General features: G+C 37.1%; 1 protein-coding gene across 8 annotated transcripts in view; it reads right to left on the reverse strand.

The window, feature by feature from the left end:
• The window catches only part of TTC3 (tetratricopeptide repeat domain 3), a 104,571-nt gene that overhangs the window by 44,709 nt on the left and 44,584 nt on the right, over window positions 1-15,278 (reverse strand). For 6 of the 8 annotated variants that reach the window (XM_011365634.2, XM_023533857.1, XM_011365632.2 and 3 more), the window contains 12 exons: window positions 14,148-14,232; window positions 13,740-13,892; window positions 13,058-13,138; window positions 11,083-11,195; window positions 9,009-9,129; window positions 6,908-7,030; window positions 5,997-6,098; window positions 4,557-4,649; window positions 3,858-3,925; window positions 2,736-2,872; window positions 1,300-1,626; window positions 296-547 (listed from right to left, as the gene is read on the reverse strand). In XM_011365634.2, the coding sequence (XP_011363936.1) occupies window positions 296-547; window positions 1,300-1,626; window positions 2,736-2,872; window positions 3,858-3,925; window positions 4,557-4,649; window positions 5,997-6,098; window positions 6,908-7,030; window positions 9,009-9,129; window positions 11,083-11,195; window positions 13,058-13,138; window positions 13,740-13,892; window positions 14,148-14,232 (1,655 nt within the window). The remainder of the gene's footprint in view (window positions 1-295; window positions 548-1,299; window positions 1,627-2,735; window positions 2,873-3,857; window positions 3,926-4,556; window positions 4,650-5,996; window positions 6,099-6,907; window positions 7,031-9,008; window positions 9,130-11,082; window positions 11,196-13,057; window positions 13,139-13,739; window positions 13,893-14,147; window positions 14,233-15,278) is intronic. The other 2 variants (XM_023533856.1, XM_011365633.2) reach the window with 1 other exon arrangement.

Raw genomic sequence — 15,278 nt, forward strand, 5'->3', positions numbered from 1 at the left:
TTATCAATTTAATGTGCAATCTTTGCCACGACGCTGACAAAATATCATGAAAACAGTAATGGTATATAGTCAGTGTAACATACCCATCTGAGTATCTCTCCAACACTTAGCTCAATAGAGTAAAAAGGTTTAATGATGACATGAAAAAAAAATCACTATTCTTAATCATTAACCTCCCCAAATATGCCAGTTGCACCATGATAATTTTCACTATTTTCTTTGTTTTTAAATGAACTAGGTCCTTCAGATATTTTTTCCCTACGATTAGATATAAACTGAAACTTGGCCCACATACCCATTATATCGAAGAATTCATCTAAAGCATTATGCAATGCTGGGAACTTGTCCCTGTGTTCTTCTAGCAGCCATATTAAACATCGCGCTTCCTTCAATGACGTTGGCTCGTAGAAATAATCAAGTTGCTTTCCTTCTATTGAGTTTAGTTTATGACCATATTTCTCATTCCAAAGAAAAGTCATGATGCTAAAATCAAGCTCTTTAAGAGATGCTCCATAACGCGAAAAAAAAGATCCTGTAGCATCTAAGCCTGTAATAAAAATAAAGTCCAAATCAGAATCATACTCAGTTTCACATCTTTGAAAGCGGTTCCCGCCCCCTACCTAAGGCTCACATCAGAGCATGTGCAGGCGAGGGGAAGGCAGCAATCACGCCCAGCACTGAAAGGTTCATTTCCCCTTTCTCTCCCTCTTTCTGCATATAAACTGATCTCTCATGTTAAATATGAGCATGATATGACTCCACTGTATAGACTTTTTGTGAAAAATAAAATTCCAGGAATTGAAAATTACTTGTTTTTAATAAGCAAACATGAGCTTTCCACCAGGGCTTGAACTCATTTTACAACTTTAAATAGAAACTACAACTTTATATAATACGCATATGTACCTAAGCAGTTCTATCCACTCTTCCCTCCATTTCTCGTCGAGGAATCTGAGTGCTGAGCTGCGCACAATCCCAGAGGGCACAGACAGCTGGCCCCAGGGGTGCTCCGTGCCATGGCTGTGCCTAGCACTCACAGTTTACACGCTGACAACCAGCTCAGCATAACGCAGGATCTCCTAACCAACTGAACTTTCTTTTCCAAAAGTATATTGTAATCTACCTATAAAATAACCTAATAATTTTGAGTGGGGGAGAAATAGTGTGTTTAACCATACAAATCTACAGTCTTACATTTTAAAAAATCACAAACAATAGGAAAATGAAAAATGTGGGTCCACTCGGAGACCCACATTCACCCTTCCTACTAAACTGAGCCTCTGGAATTCAATGACATACCAAAGCTGTCAAGTTTCTGGATCCAGGTGGCCAACTTTGGCTCCATTTCTTTGAGCTCACTCAATACATGCAGAAATATCCGTGTTTTCACTCTATTCTTTTCCTGAATCAAGTAACGAATGACATAGTCCACTGCTTCATTTAGAAAATTTCTGCTGGAAAAACAGGTTGTATAGTCTTCTGTGCTTAAAACCTTCCAGGAAAGCAAGTCTTTGAGAAGCTTGGAAGTATTCAGTACCCCAGACTTAATCTTGTCGGCATACTGCTTTATGCACTGCAGAATTCTGTCGTTCAGGAACTGGCAACTCTGAGCACTGGCTACAGTTTCTAAGGATAAATAACAGTGGTTCGTTAAAGTGAGAAACAGGACTAATTTGCAAACACAAACGCAGAAAGAAATAATGTAACGTTACATAACATAAAACATGACTCGTAGATTCTTTGTTTTTATGTTCATTAAACTTGTTAAGGCATTAAGAATACAAAAGGGGTTTTTTTTGGAGTTGAAGGGATCATTTATTCAGTTATGAATTCAACTACTTTGTGGTTTATTGTTATATTATTCATCATATCGTTGGATCCTGAATTGCAGACCTGTGGACTCGGACTCACCAGCTGCAAGCTGGAAAACATCTCAGCTCATCTTCCCACCCAGACTTCTCCCTAATGGATGCCCATTTAGCCCCCTGAAGCATGCAAAATTAAAAGACAAACATTCGCTGAAAACTTTTTCAGTGGGAAAGATCATTTTGACTGATTTGTGAACCATTCACGGAATACTAGATGAAAAATCAAGACAGCAGGTGAAAATACCTCATTTTAGAGACAGCCATCCTAGTAGAAAATGAGAATAACTTATTTCAAGTCAAAACTGAAAGTAAACATAGGACCAACATGGCCACAGAAACAGAGACATCACCAACAAAACGGTCCCATGTGGATCAGAGAGTGATGACAAGTTGATCATAAAACAAAAAGCTGGACTGGGAAACCTCCCTGGTGCCTTTTATGAATCGCTTCTTTATCTGAACTATGCATTATTTCACATAATTAACAGCTAATTTACAGTTTACCATTTTAGAAGTTAAATCCACTTAGTGGAGTTGACAGAGCACTATCAAACATAATATGCTGGATCTCATTCTCACCTTCTGTTAGAGGTGAGGCTGCGTACAGAGTCAACCCCAGGTCAGCAGCTGGTGGTGTTCTGAATCCACCCCTCCTCTCTGCACTGCTTCCTAAATCAGTGCTCTTTACACCACCCCTCCCCATTTCGGAGTAATAGAAGCCGGTGATAGTATTAAGTAAAGTATCAACTGATATCTAAATTTCAATTCGGTTACAACTAACATAAGGCCCAATAAGAAGAATATTTATGTTTACAGTATCAAGCGAGCGCACATCATTCTTATCGTGCGCCCTGGACTCTGGCATACCTTTCTGCTCTTCGATTTTGGGTGGATTACTTTCCCTTAAATCCTCCTCCATTCTTTCTTGTGCTAATTTTTTTGCTTCTTTCTTTTGGATCTTTCTCTTCAATTTTTTGTCTTCTTTCAGTTTCAGCTTCTCTAGACTGATAAACATTTATAGTTAGTGATAATTCACTTCTGTCATAAATTCAACTATTTTCCTTGGCTTGCTAGAGAAACTATTCTCCTAACAATAAGTTAGAAGTATTCCCTTTCAGTTAGAACTTAGCCTGCATCTTCTGTTCAATAAAACTGTTGATACATGTGATCAATTTAGTCAAACGAAGGATATTTGTTTCATGAAAACACAAACCTCAATGACTAAATGACTTTTAAGTATAAAGATGGCATATATAGATTGTATAGATGTTATTTCCATGTTAATAAGTTACTGCTCAGGGAAAATATAAATAATAAAAATTACTCTGCAAGATAATACATGTAAACACTCATTTCAAATACAGGATTCCACAGTAAAATATTATTTTCACATCCCAATGATGGCCCACAACACTGCAGTTTGGTTGATATGACTACAGTAAATTCTCTTCCACAAATAATTCTGTTCGTCTTTTCTTTTGCTTTTTCTTGGTCACCAATGATGAAAAAAATCAATTCTTAGAAAACAAGTGGCAAGACCAAAGAGAAAAGAAAATAGAACTAAAATTATTTGATCTAAACAAGAAGATACAAAGAAGTACATTATTTCAGTGAGAAATGTCACTGGTTCAAAATGACCGCTGAAGAGAGATAAAAAGTAAATAGGTTTTTTGAAATTGAACAGCTAAGAGGTAAGTATACAATTTTTAATTTAACTGCCACATGTATTAATCAAATGTCATTTCACAGCATCAAATGTCATAATTCTACATACAAATTCAACCACTAAATAATGCTTCCGATTCACGTTTTCAGTACTTAACCACTCCAGGCTAGCTCTCCTTACATTTTATGTATCCATAAAAATAATTTAAAAACCACTTATTTGGATAGATGTGCACAGCCCATTTAAAAAACAGCGTAATTTAGAAATTTGCATTTAATTATATTCTGAGACATCATTAAGCTACTGACTGTTAAAAATCTTACCTAGAACATTTCTGTTTCAGAATAGGTCTGGGAGGAAGAACCTTTTCTTTTGTGATCTTGTGTTCAAACTTTAAATAAAACAAAGACATCCAAAATTTGTCTCATACTCCAATGACATAAAGCACAAAACAAGGAACAAGCATTTCAGAAGCACGATGTTCAATTTAATACGGAAAAGTAATGTTCTGAGACAGAAAAAAGAGCCTGGAAAACTTTAGCAAACAATTTACTGGAAAGAGGCATGAGTAGCCACACTTTAGCAAGAAATTTTTTAAAAAACTAAGAGTAAGTGGAGATCAAAATAAACTATATCATTATAGAAACTCTCTCCTGCCACTCCCACATAATGAAGTTACAGGTGACCCCTAAGACAGCCTTCCCCCTCTCCCTAAGGACTCCCACCTTCAGTACTCAAAAAGTTTACCGGGGTTTAAGAAAAGAGGTTATCAAAAAGAGTGACAACAGTAAAACTAAAATGTAAAAAGCCTCCTATTCTCGTTAAGAAATAAAATAATGCGAAACTCTTTTGTTGCAAAGAAGCATTCTCATATCCTAGTATTTCCTCTATTTTCTTAAAAAGTAACTATTTCCTGGAAAAGATCCAAATTGCACAACTTTCATAAATTTTAATTGTGTTTTAATAGGTGTAAGCATTCTGGTCATCAGTTTAGTAAGATTTCCCCTGAATTAGATACTTACTTCACATTTAACTTGACCACCACTGCTGAAGATGATAATCTTAGAAATGATACCTTCACAGTCTGGGGTAAGACAAATTCCTTGTAGAAAATCCTATTCAATTAAAAAAAAAAGTACTATATCGCAGAATAAATCTGTACATGTATACCATTTTAACCATCAGAAACAGTGAAAATATGGTTAAACACCTCCTTCAGGAGGCAATGAAAGTTCTGTCCTTTGCCATGTGACTCTCAGGGCCTCCCTGCAAGACTACACCGCTGACCACACGACTTGCTCTGGTCAAAGCAAGGAGGGCCGACACGACATACATCGTGTCCAAGAAAAAGCGTTCAGAAACACTGACTGAACTGGCCACTGATCTTCACCCTCTGCCACAAGAACACATCCCAGGCACTCTCGACTCAGACACAAAGAACGTTGCCACACGGACCAGAGCTGCTAAAGCCCCACACTGGCCAGCAGGACTTCAGCACGAACAATGTAAGCAAGATGAACGTTTGTTATTTTGAGTCATGAGATATTTGGGTTTTGTGTTACTTCAGTATATCCCTGTGAAAGCTAATGTACAGAGGGTATGTCAATCCAGGAAATGGCTAAGACCACTCAGGGAGCATGTGCAGCAGGAGATAACGCCATCGTGGTAAGACGACGACACAGCAGAAGTGGCCCGACAGCAATAGTTATTTGCTCATATCATGTATCTCTAGTTAACTATATAATGTCTAAAATGTGAAGATCTATTTCTACCAAACTTGAATAACTCCTATTGCTAACACTCATCTAGCACAAGCATCTTCATTTTTTTCCCCAATAAACAGGGGTTTACATGAGGTCATGCAGTGTAGAAAAAGGTTTTTGTTTTTTAAGTACATAGCTTACATGAATCAGAAACAAATTCTATGAACACAAATAAGATTTTCAAACTGTGCCTTCTCTCAAAGTATACCTAGCTAATGATAATTAACATCATTACCCTGCTAATTAAGAGAAACCCTAATGGGAAGTGGTAGCATAAAATTTAAGTTGATTCTCCTTAGTACAAATTATCTCATCAAATTTTGGTAGGAAATAAAAAATATGAAACCTCAATTTTACATCATAACTTTAAATGAAAGATCCTTGAAGGACTAAAATCATCAGTACATAATATAAGACCTGTATTTTAAAATGAAACATTAAAATTTTTATGCTCGAGCCTAACATTCCCAGTGTGAAGGCTGGGTAAACAATTTGCTGAAGATCTTCGTGGTTATTTATACATCTATTAAAAACAAAACTATTTTCTGCTTTATCACTAAAGTTTTAATTAAAACTTTCTGATTACGTCTACAATGCAAAGGAAGGAATTTATATTCGACATTCTCTTAAGATTCTCAAGGGAAAAAATCAATGTACAATAAACCAATTAAAAAATCCAGATAATCTTATTAGTCTTACCTTGTCAATTTTATCGTTAAAGGTTGTTGTTTTTAACTTCTTCCAACAGTTCATGTGAAACTCTATCCTGCAGTACTGGCAACAGCTGATTCGTATAAAACCCTGAGGGTTTAAAATTTTCTTTAATTCACATTTTAAAGGTTTCTTCTGTCTCTGTCTCTCACTCAATCACTCACAATGCACATCAAGATAAAAAGAGCCGTTTACATTCACCTTGCAGACATAACTAGACACCACATTCCTCATGGGGGCATCCAAACTTCCGTACCCCAGAATGCCTAGTGCCAGAGATACAGAGCTTGACTGACATGTTTATAAAATGTTTGATACATTGTAAAGGATAGTGCAGCTTGCAGCTTACAGCTGCACTATCCTTTACAATGTATCAAACATTTTATAAACACTACTTCATCTGTTTACTAACCAAGGATAGTGCCACAGTGGGCAGCTCTCAACTTCCTGAATTAACTTATTCACTCAATTAAGTGCCAGACTTGGTCTCAAACTTAGGTCTCTGGGTGCTAATTCAGTGATCCTGTGGCCTTTAGATTCTTGGACTCAAATTTCATGAGATTAGAATTATAATAAATCTGAGGTAACAATCTCATTTTGTCTCCTGTGCTTCTAAGGAAGAGGCAGTTAGATAACACAGTGACTAGAAAGAGAAAATGGATTAGCCAGTCTGCCTTGCCAGGCCACCACCCTGCCCATAGTGCTGATTTCAGTGGCCCTGGGTGCCCATGTGAGATGGTGAAGACCTAAAAAGAGGTCCAAGATAAGGGGTGGACAACAAGACATAAACCTGCTAGTAAGCCAAAGAACTTGGGTGCCTCCAGTTACAAAATTTGTTCTGAATTCATTTTAATGCACAATCATACAAGTTAACGTCCTAGTGTATGTTTGTCATTTACCTTAAAGTCTGGATCTGTTATGTAGATCTGGATTTTGGAATATCCATGGCACTTCTGATAGCAACAAATGGCATCTGGCACTGGAGGGAACCGGCATTCTTCAATAAATTTCTCTAACAGCATCTAAAACAAAAATAAAAATGATACTGCTACAACACTAATTCATCAACAAAAATCACCTCTTGCCATCGAAATATTTTTGGCATAGGAATAACCTAAATTTTTTCATCCAAGAACTACATGCCACTTTAAAATTTTTTACTTCTAGAAAGAGTCTGATATAGACACATGTCAAAAGAGAATGATGGGGGGAAAAAAGAATTGAAGAAAAAAATTCGGAATTTCAAAGTTAGAATCAAAATCTTATCCTAAATTGTCAAACCTCATACAACACATTGCTCTTAGAAATCTCCTTTAAGCATTCAGAGGGAGTCAAATATGGTAGAATAACGCTTAGGACTCTTCTATTCCCCTTCCTGATGTCATTTCACCTAGGATCCTACCCCTCTAGTTCATCTACCTCCCTGAATCCCCGCCACCTGTGCTTGTTCATTCCCTGAAGAATTATCCCACTGCCACTGAAGCCAAGAGACTCAAGCCATGCTTCCAGTGTGGCTTTCATTACCAATAGTTCCTATGTCACCATCTCAATCTAGTATAAAGAGAGACAAATCCAATGATCCCTGTGTTTCGTGCTTTATTTTTTTTATGCCAGCTTTGAGTAAGATGTAATTCACATACCATACAATTCACATTTAAAGTGTATAGTTCAATAGTTTCACATTCACAAGGTTGTACAACCACAATTTAAATTTAAAATATTTTCATCACCCAACAAGAAAACACACCCATCAGCATTCCCATTTTCCCCCTAAGCCCTTAAGACCACAAACCCACTTTCTGTCTCTATACATAGATTTGCCTATTCTGAACATTTCATCTAAATGCAATCATACAGCATGTGCTTTTTGTGTCTGGCTTTACTTAGCATGTTTTCAAGGTTCATCCATGTTGTAACACCTATCAGTACTTCATTCCTTTTTATGGCTAATGATATTCAATTGTATAAATTGTATTTAGCCATTCATCAGCCGACGGACACTTTTTGTCTATTATGATGCTGCTATGTACATTCATGTACAGGTTTTTTGAGAACATGTGTTTTCTTCTCTCTCTACCCCCCATATATATATATCCACGAGTGGAACTGCTGGTCATCTCATTCTTTAACCTACTTTGCAACTGCCAGACTGTTTTCCAAAGCAGCTGCACTACTTCACATGCCCACCACCGGTGTTCACGAGTTCAGATCTCCCCACAGCCTTGTCAACACCTCTTAAAATTATATAACCATTCTAATGGGTATAAAGTACTATCTCATTATGGTTTTAACCTGCATTTCTCTGACACCTAATGGTGTTTAACACCTTTCACATGCTCAGTGGCTATCTGTGTAACTTCTTGGCTATAGCCTTTGGCCACTTTTTAATTAGATTAGCTGTCTTATTGAGTTGTAAGAGTTGACCCCTGTGCTTTCTAAAGCTTTGGTCAAAAAAGCAAGTTGAGCACATGTCAGGGTTCACCACAAGTAAAAGCACCTCACATATAATTTAGCCTTTCCAACACTAGCAAAGCATCCTACACTTCTGGATATAAGACTAAGTTTAAACTTTCTTAGTTTTCAAGTACCATTCCAATAACTACAGTAAGTCTGACGAAACAACAATGCTATCTATACCCTTCTCTAAGCCCGACCAGTAGAGCATACTGCTCAATAATACACACTTTGACATCAGAATGCCTAAATTCAAGTCCTAGCTCCACTGTCTCCTAGCTGTTTAACCCTGAGCTCATCACTTATTCTCTCTAAACTTAATTTTCCTCATCTGTAAAATGGAATAATCATAGTACTCATCCTGCAGGGCTGCTGTAAGTATTAAAGGTAATGAAATATGGAAGGTGTGTGACCGGCACATAAGAACCATTTAAGAGATGTTAGTGATTCTCACTCGCCTTTAAAGGGGAAGTGCATGTGGGGAGCTAAACACAGAAAAGGGCTTTTATAGTTAGCAAGAAGCGCTCTGCAGAAATAAATGGGTACCTTTATTTTCCCTGGCTGAGTCTCGTCAATAACCACATTACTTGTGGGCCAAGTTAACACTCCAGGAAGACGACAGATCAAGGTTCTTGCTTTCTCAAAGTGATTAAGAGCTTCTAGAAATCTAGTCAAAATTATTAAGAAATAAAGTATTAAAGATGTAACATGAATTTTCATTCCCCACAACAGAAATCAGAGATTTTAAACTTACTAGCACAAATATTTGATAAATCACTGCATAAAAATAGTCACTGTAACCTATATTTTCTTTAAAAAAAAATAACATTTTTGTTTGTTTATTAAAAGTAACATATATTAAACACAAATCTGCTTGAACAGTGGCTGTAGTCCTTTTAAAGTTGTAATTTATTTTTTAAAGTTTCCAACAATTAAAACGGAAAATCGAACAACTAACTCAGTTGTTCCATTTTTATTTGTTTCATTTACTAAGCTAATTAGCTTCTTGTAGAGAAATGGCAACCCTCCACTTCAACTAATTAACCATAAATAGGGAAATTCTTTTATTTAAAACTTGATTCTATTAGGATATCTATAGTAAAAATCACCCTGCTGAAAAAATTTTAAAGAGATCGTGGATTCTGGATATCTTTAACCATAAAGCTAGTGAATTATTTTGACAGAATGAATGTGTATGTAAATTGTTTTAACTATAAATATGAAATGCTTTAACCTAATTTATGGGTTTTTTAAAATTTATGGTTGTAAAAAAATGCCAATATATTCCCACAGTCCATTCAACAAAAGAATACTGAAATACTAGATTATAAAGTTAACTATGTCCTTATTCTCTTCAGACTAGAGAAAAGGGTTTTTCCTGCTTTCTCCAATCTTGAAATGATTTCCCAATTTAAGAACATATTTTTGCCTGTGGTGCTACACTACCATCCCCCAGATAGTTAGTTATAAGAAGGCTTTTAAACTTGAAACTGCACATTACAATGGCAAAAAAACAGAACATTAGACATTGAACCTCACACCTTAATATACTGAAATTAAAATTTAAATGCCTTTCAATATGGCAAAGATTTTTTCATTTACCACAATCACAATGGTTTTACACATCTATGTTATTTTTCTAGACCTTGTGCATATCTGCATGTGACCATGGCATTAAAAGGTATGCTCTGGACAATTTATGCTAAACTTTGAAGTTAATTTCATTTGCTATTGCTATACAGATGACTGCTCAATCCTTACTCCTAGCTCTACCTGATTCATATTATAGTTTAGCCTGGCCTGACTGTAACTCCAGGAAGTAAAAGAACTTTTTTAATCTTTAAAAATCTATAAAGAAAGTTCCAGGCACACTCTAAGATTGGGATCTCAAGAGTACCAACCATTTGATAAAATTTCCCCTAAAAAGTCAGATGAAAACTTAAGGATAATTAAAAGTTATGAATGATATTCAACCATTCGACAATTATTTCTCTATAAAGCAATCAAACACACCTACCATCATATTGGGTACAAGTGACAGGAATAGAGAGGTCTTTTTCTTTTAGAAGCTCAAGGCATAATCCTGTCCCCTAAGGGTCATATAGCAATTCAGGGAGAAGACATGAAATACTTAGGGAACAGGTACATAGTAAACTTTGAATAAGGATTCCAACTATAATTCAAATTCAGAGAAGATTTTTATTCCTAACTCATGACATCTTTGAACACATACATACCTTGTATTAAAACTATCTTCATACAGGTATTTTGGGGAAATAGGCATTTAATCAAAAAAATTATATAATCAAACTTGTAAAAGCATTAACTTATATCAATTCAGCCACCATTTATAAATGATATATACAAAAATATAAAATAGAACATCTCGTGTCAAATTACTCTATTACTGAATTTCTTATTAGATTCAAAATTAGAAAGCATTAGGAACTGAAGTGATTGCCCTTACTTTAGTATTATAAAGGCCAGTCCTCAAAGTAAACACAACTATAAGAGTATGCCACAGAAGATATCAAAATAATTCCAGAAAATGGATCATCATGAAATTAGACTCTGGATGAGTCACTCGCCTGGAGCATAAAGTAGTGTGGTTTCTACCAACCTGTTTTTTTTCAAGTACACTTTTCCAATTCCGCAGTAGGCCAAGCAATCGAGCCCCTCATTGGGGTAGTATTCAATCATCCTCTTAAACTGGTTTTCGGCTTCCGATAATTCCTTTAACAGCAGTAAGAACAATGATCACTTACACGCAAAAGAAATACTAGAAGAGATTTTACCTGAAGGTTCTTTTTGTGTCATGTTAAAAACAACTATTTGTCCAAAATTTCTATGGCAAAATTACACCTATTGCATTTCATTTTCTTAGCAATTGTGTATTTTTTTTTTACCATGTGGATACTCACCACCAAAGTGATCCAGTTCCAGAATGAAAAGCTGACCCTGAACACTTCATCCAACTAACCAAATGAGCATTTACTAACACACGCAGAGGGCCCAGGGTGCTGGCTAGCATTAAACGGTGTGACTTCATGGCAGAAAAACTGACTTGGATGCAAACACGCCATAACAGATATCCTAGTGAGGGCTGCCCCGCTGGGAGCATAGGCACACTGCAGTAATGCTGCCATATGTTCCTTGGCATAAAACAAATGTTCTATCTTAAAAATAGCTCATTAGTAATAGCTTCACAGAGCTTAGCGTACATTCTTTTGAATATTCTCAACTGTGGAAACCTCTGTGCTTTCAATGAATTTTGTTTTGGAAAAAATTACTAAGGACACCTAGCTCTCCACAACACTAGTAACTCCACTGTGGGTGAAAACAGAGATGTCAGTATAAAATGGAGGAGCTCTGCCGCTGGCTCCGAAGACAGCCTTCCAAAACTATTTGAAGCAAGCGCTGTACTGGAGTGAACACATCGCTTCCCGCTGGGGAGGTACTCTGAATGACAAAATTCTCTCAAAGGCCCAAGTGCTATCATACTGGTTTGTTTTTTAATCGGTCTCACTACTTCAAAGTAAACCACAAATGTAATAAACTATCTTTTCAATTCCGATAAAACAAAAGATATTTATCATTACTCTACTGAGAATAAAAGAATTGAGATCACGAAGTCCTGTCTCCAACAATCTATTAGCAAACAGACAGGCCTTCATGGGAGACATGCACCTGCCACATCATGAACAAGGAAAGCAGCATGTCACAAGGAAAATGAGCCTTAGGCACTGGGCCACTGGGCAAGTGAGCAGGAAAGATGACTCGATCCTTATTAGGTAGCAATGAGGATCCGTAAGGATTAACCCTAAGGCTTAATCCTTAGGGTTAAGCCTTCACCTAGGCTAGAACGCTTGGAGCCCAAGTTGGTAGAAAGAATATATTATGCCTGAGGTGATTCTACTGCCATTTCAACCTTTATCGAAAACACAAACCCATGGGAAGCAAAGTATAACTATGTGGTTATAGGAAGCCTACACTCTAGGAAATAATAAAATACCCAAGTCCTCACCACCCAGAACTAAGAAATATTAACGTTATCATTTTCACTTTTGTGCTTTAAAATTAAACAGCATAAAACAAAGCTGAACTCCTTTTCTCAACCACCCAAGCATATTCCTTCCTTCATTAAATGCAACCGTTATCTTAAATGTGATGTGGGGCTAGTCCATGTTTTTTTAACTTTTACGAGATACACAAGATGCACTGATACCCAGAAACGATATATACTGTTCTGTATGTTTTCTAAATAGTACCTAAGTGGTATCAGTGTTTCCTATGTTCTCCAACTTGCCTTTTCTCAACATGTTTCTGCAAACTATTATGATACCTTAGGTCCTTTCCTTTTTTATCCAAATAAAAAGTATGTCCCACTGGTTGTCAAACATAGCTTTTTTTCTAATGGAAATTCAAAACTAAATTTTCTTTTCAAAAAAATACAAACTAAACTTTGGTATTTCAGAAAAAAATTATCAGGAAAGTATGCAAAAGGAAATCAGCCCAAATGGGAAAACTATTTTCATATACCTTCTAAAACCCATGGCCCATTTTAATTGTTTCATTACTTCGGTTACAAATCTTACCTCGGGCTGTCCTATTCCAAGGAGAGAAATGGCAAGTCCGTAGACGACTAAGACATAGTTGATCATGGCCAGGTTTAATTGCTGCCAATGAAAACATTCCAGTTAAAAATACCAACATAATTCTGCTCAATTATATCAATGTTACATCATCAGCACAATAGAAAAAAATGTAACAAAATCTCGCTCATCACTATGGCTGGGATGAAGACCAAAAGAATTAGAAAGTATATTTGGCAAAGATATGTTTTTATCAAGTATTTAAAACAGAGAATAACTGCCTCCTAGTTCCTTGAAGGCATGGATCATGGATAAGAGTAACTGAAGTCACGTCCCGTCACACAGAAGTGGGTACTAATGACGGATGAAGACATCTGCTCTCTTACACCTTTGCATGAAGTATCTGTTCACTTAGCTAATTCTTTCTGGATGAAATGATGTGACTAAAGTGAGCCCAGATCCTTGATTTAGTACTTTAACAGAGAATAAGCCAGGAGTCCTAATGAACACTGACTTGAGAGCAAGGAGAGTCTAAACCCGGTCGTGTCCTGAGTCCCGAGTACAGCCCGAGTGCGGGGTGGGAGCCCAGCTTGCCTCTCACGGCCCCGAGGACCCAGCCCACCTCGGCGCATGTGCGGCACAGTCACAGTGCAGCCGAAGGCCCGTGCGCGCTGCCGTGTCTCACCTGTATCTTCTGGGGCTCCAGGCCGTTGAGCAGCTCCGTGAAGGCCTGCGCGGCGCTGCGGCAGCGCTGCTCGCACAAGGCCATGTAGCCATCCTGGATCAAGCTCCTCAGCATCTTCATTATGTTGGCGAAGTCCTGCCAAAAAAGTTCTTCCTGTTACAAGGTAGGGGGCAAACGATTCCGCAGTGTTAACCGTTAGTTAAATCTCTGGTTAACATGATTAAAAAGCTGATATTTAAATTACTGACGGTTTGGTCTCTTAGCAATCATATTTAAGTTATATGTCCATAACTTAAATTGTAAAAAAAAAATACATCTTAAGAGATGTACATGATTAGAATTAATTCATATGAAAAATGCTCTATTTGAAGAGTCTGCTTTGTCCATGCAAACAGCCTTTTCCTTTACCTGGTGTGCAGCTCTCGAAGATTTTGAAAACTGTTTCTCCAAGATGTTTTTTAAATCCACTGGTAAACTACCTTGTGAACTAGAACTGAAAGAGAAAAACACTGTTTTGAATTATTTTAAAAGTCCTGTTTATATACAGAAAAAAACGTATTTACTGAAGGTTATTTTACACACTGAGTAAATGGAGTCACAGGTTCCTGAATAGAAATATTAACCATGATGCTGATTCTCCCCCAATGAATCTCTAAAGCCAATGAATGCTCAATAAAAATTCCTATAAATTAGAGGTGGAGGGGGACCAAATGAGTCCATTATAAAGATGATACAGAAGAACAGCTTTTGAAAAAATAGTAAATTAGGGAGGATTTTTGTTGATCATCAAAAGTTATTATCCATCTACAGTCATGAGTAACAACATGGCCCTGAAACAAGAAATGTACCCAATAAATATCACAGAGATGCTCCATCCCATGGGAAAACCTAATAAGAAGATACAACTGTTTCAGAAAGTCTGACACCTGATGCTGGTAAAGGTAAGAGTCAGGTCCTCTGGTGTTTTCTGACACCATTTCTGGCACCAAATGTATGGGGGTTTTTGACACCAAATATCTGTCACTTTTCCACACCAATTCTCCAACACCAACTGAGCATCTACTAATTCAATTCAATTTTGATACCAACTCTGGAGTCAATCAATGCAAGACCCACAGGTTAAAGGCTCAGTCCCACAAGATTGCCCTCACCTCAAACCAGCCACAATGGGGCACCTAGGCCAGCTACATTTTGTGCAATCAACTACAAATTCAGGGGTTCCCGTGAACCCCCTTCAAGTTCAACAATTCCCTATAAGTCACAGAATTCATGAAAGCATTTTACTCAGGATTACTGGTTTATTATAAATGATATAACTCAGGAAAAGCCCAATGGAAGAGAACATGGGAAGGTACAGGGGGAGTGGGGTGATGCACAGCTTTCATGCTCTCCCAGAAAGGGCCACCTTCCCAGCATCTCAATGTATTCACCCACTGGAAGCTCCCTGATGTCTAAAGGTTTTTACTGAGGGTTCATTACATAGGCATGAAGGATTAAACTACTGGCCTCTGGTGACTGAGCTCAATTTCCAGCTCTCTT

This window comes from Pteropus vampyrus, unplaced genomic scaffold, assembly GCF_000151845.1.
Source record: "Pteropus vampyrus isolate Shadow unplaced genomic scaffold, Pvam_2.0 Scaffold114, whole genome shotgun sequence".
NCBI lineage: Eukaryota > Metazoa > Chordata > Mammalia > Chiroptera > Pteropodidae > Pteropus > Pteropus vampyrus.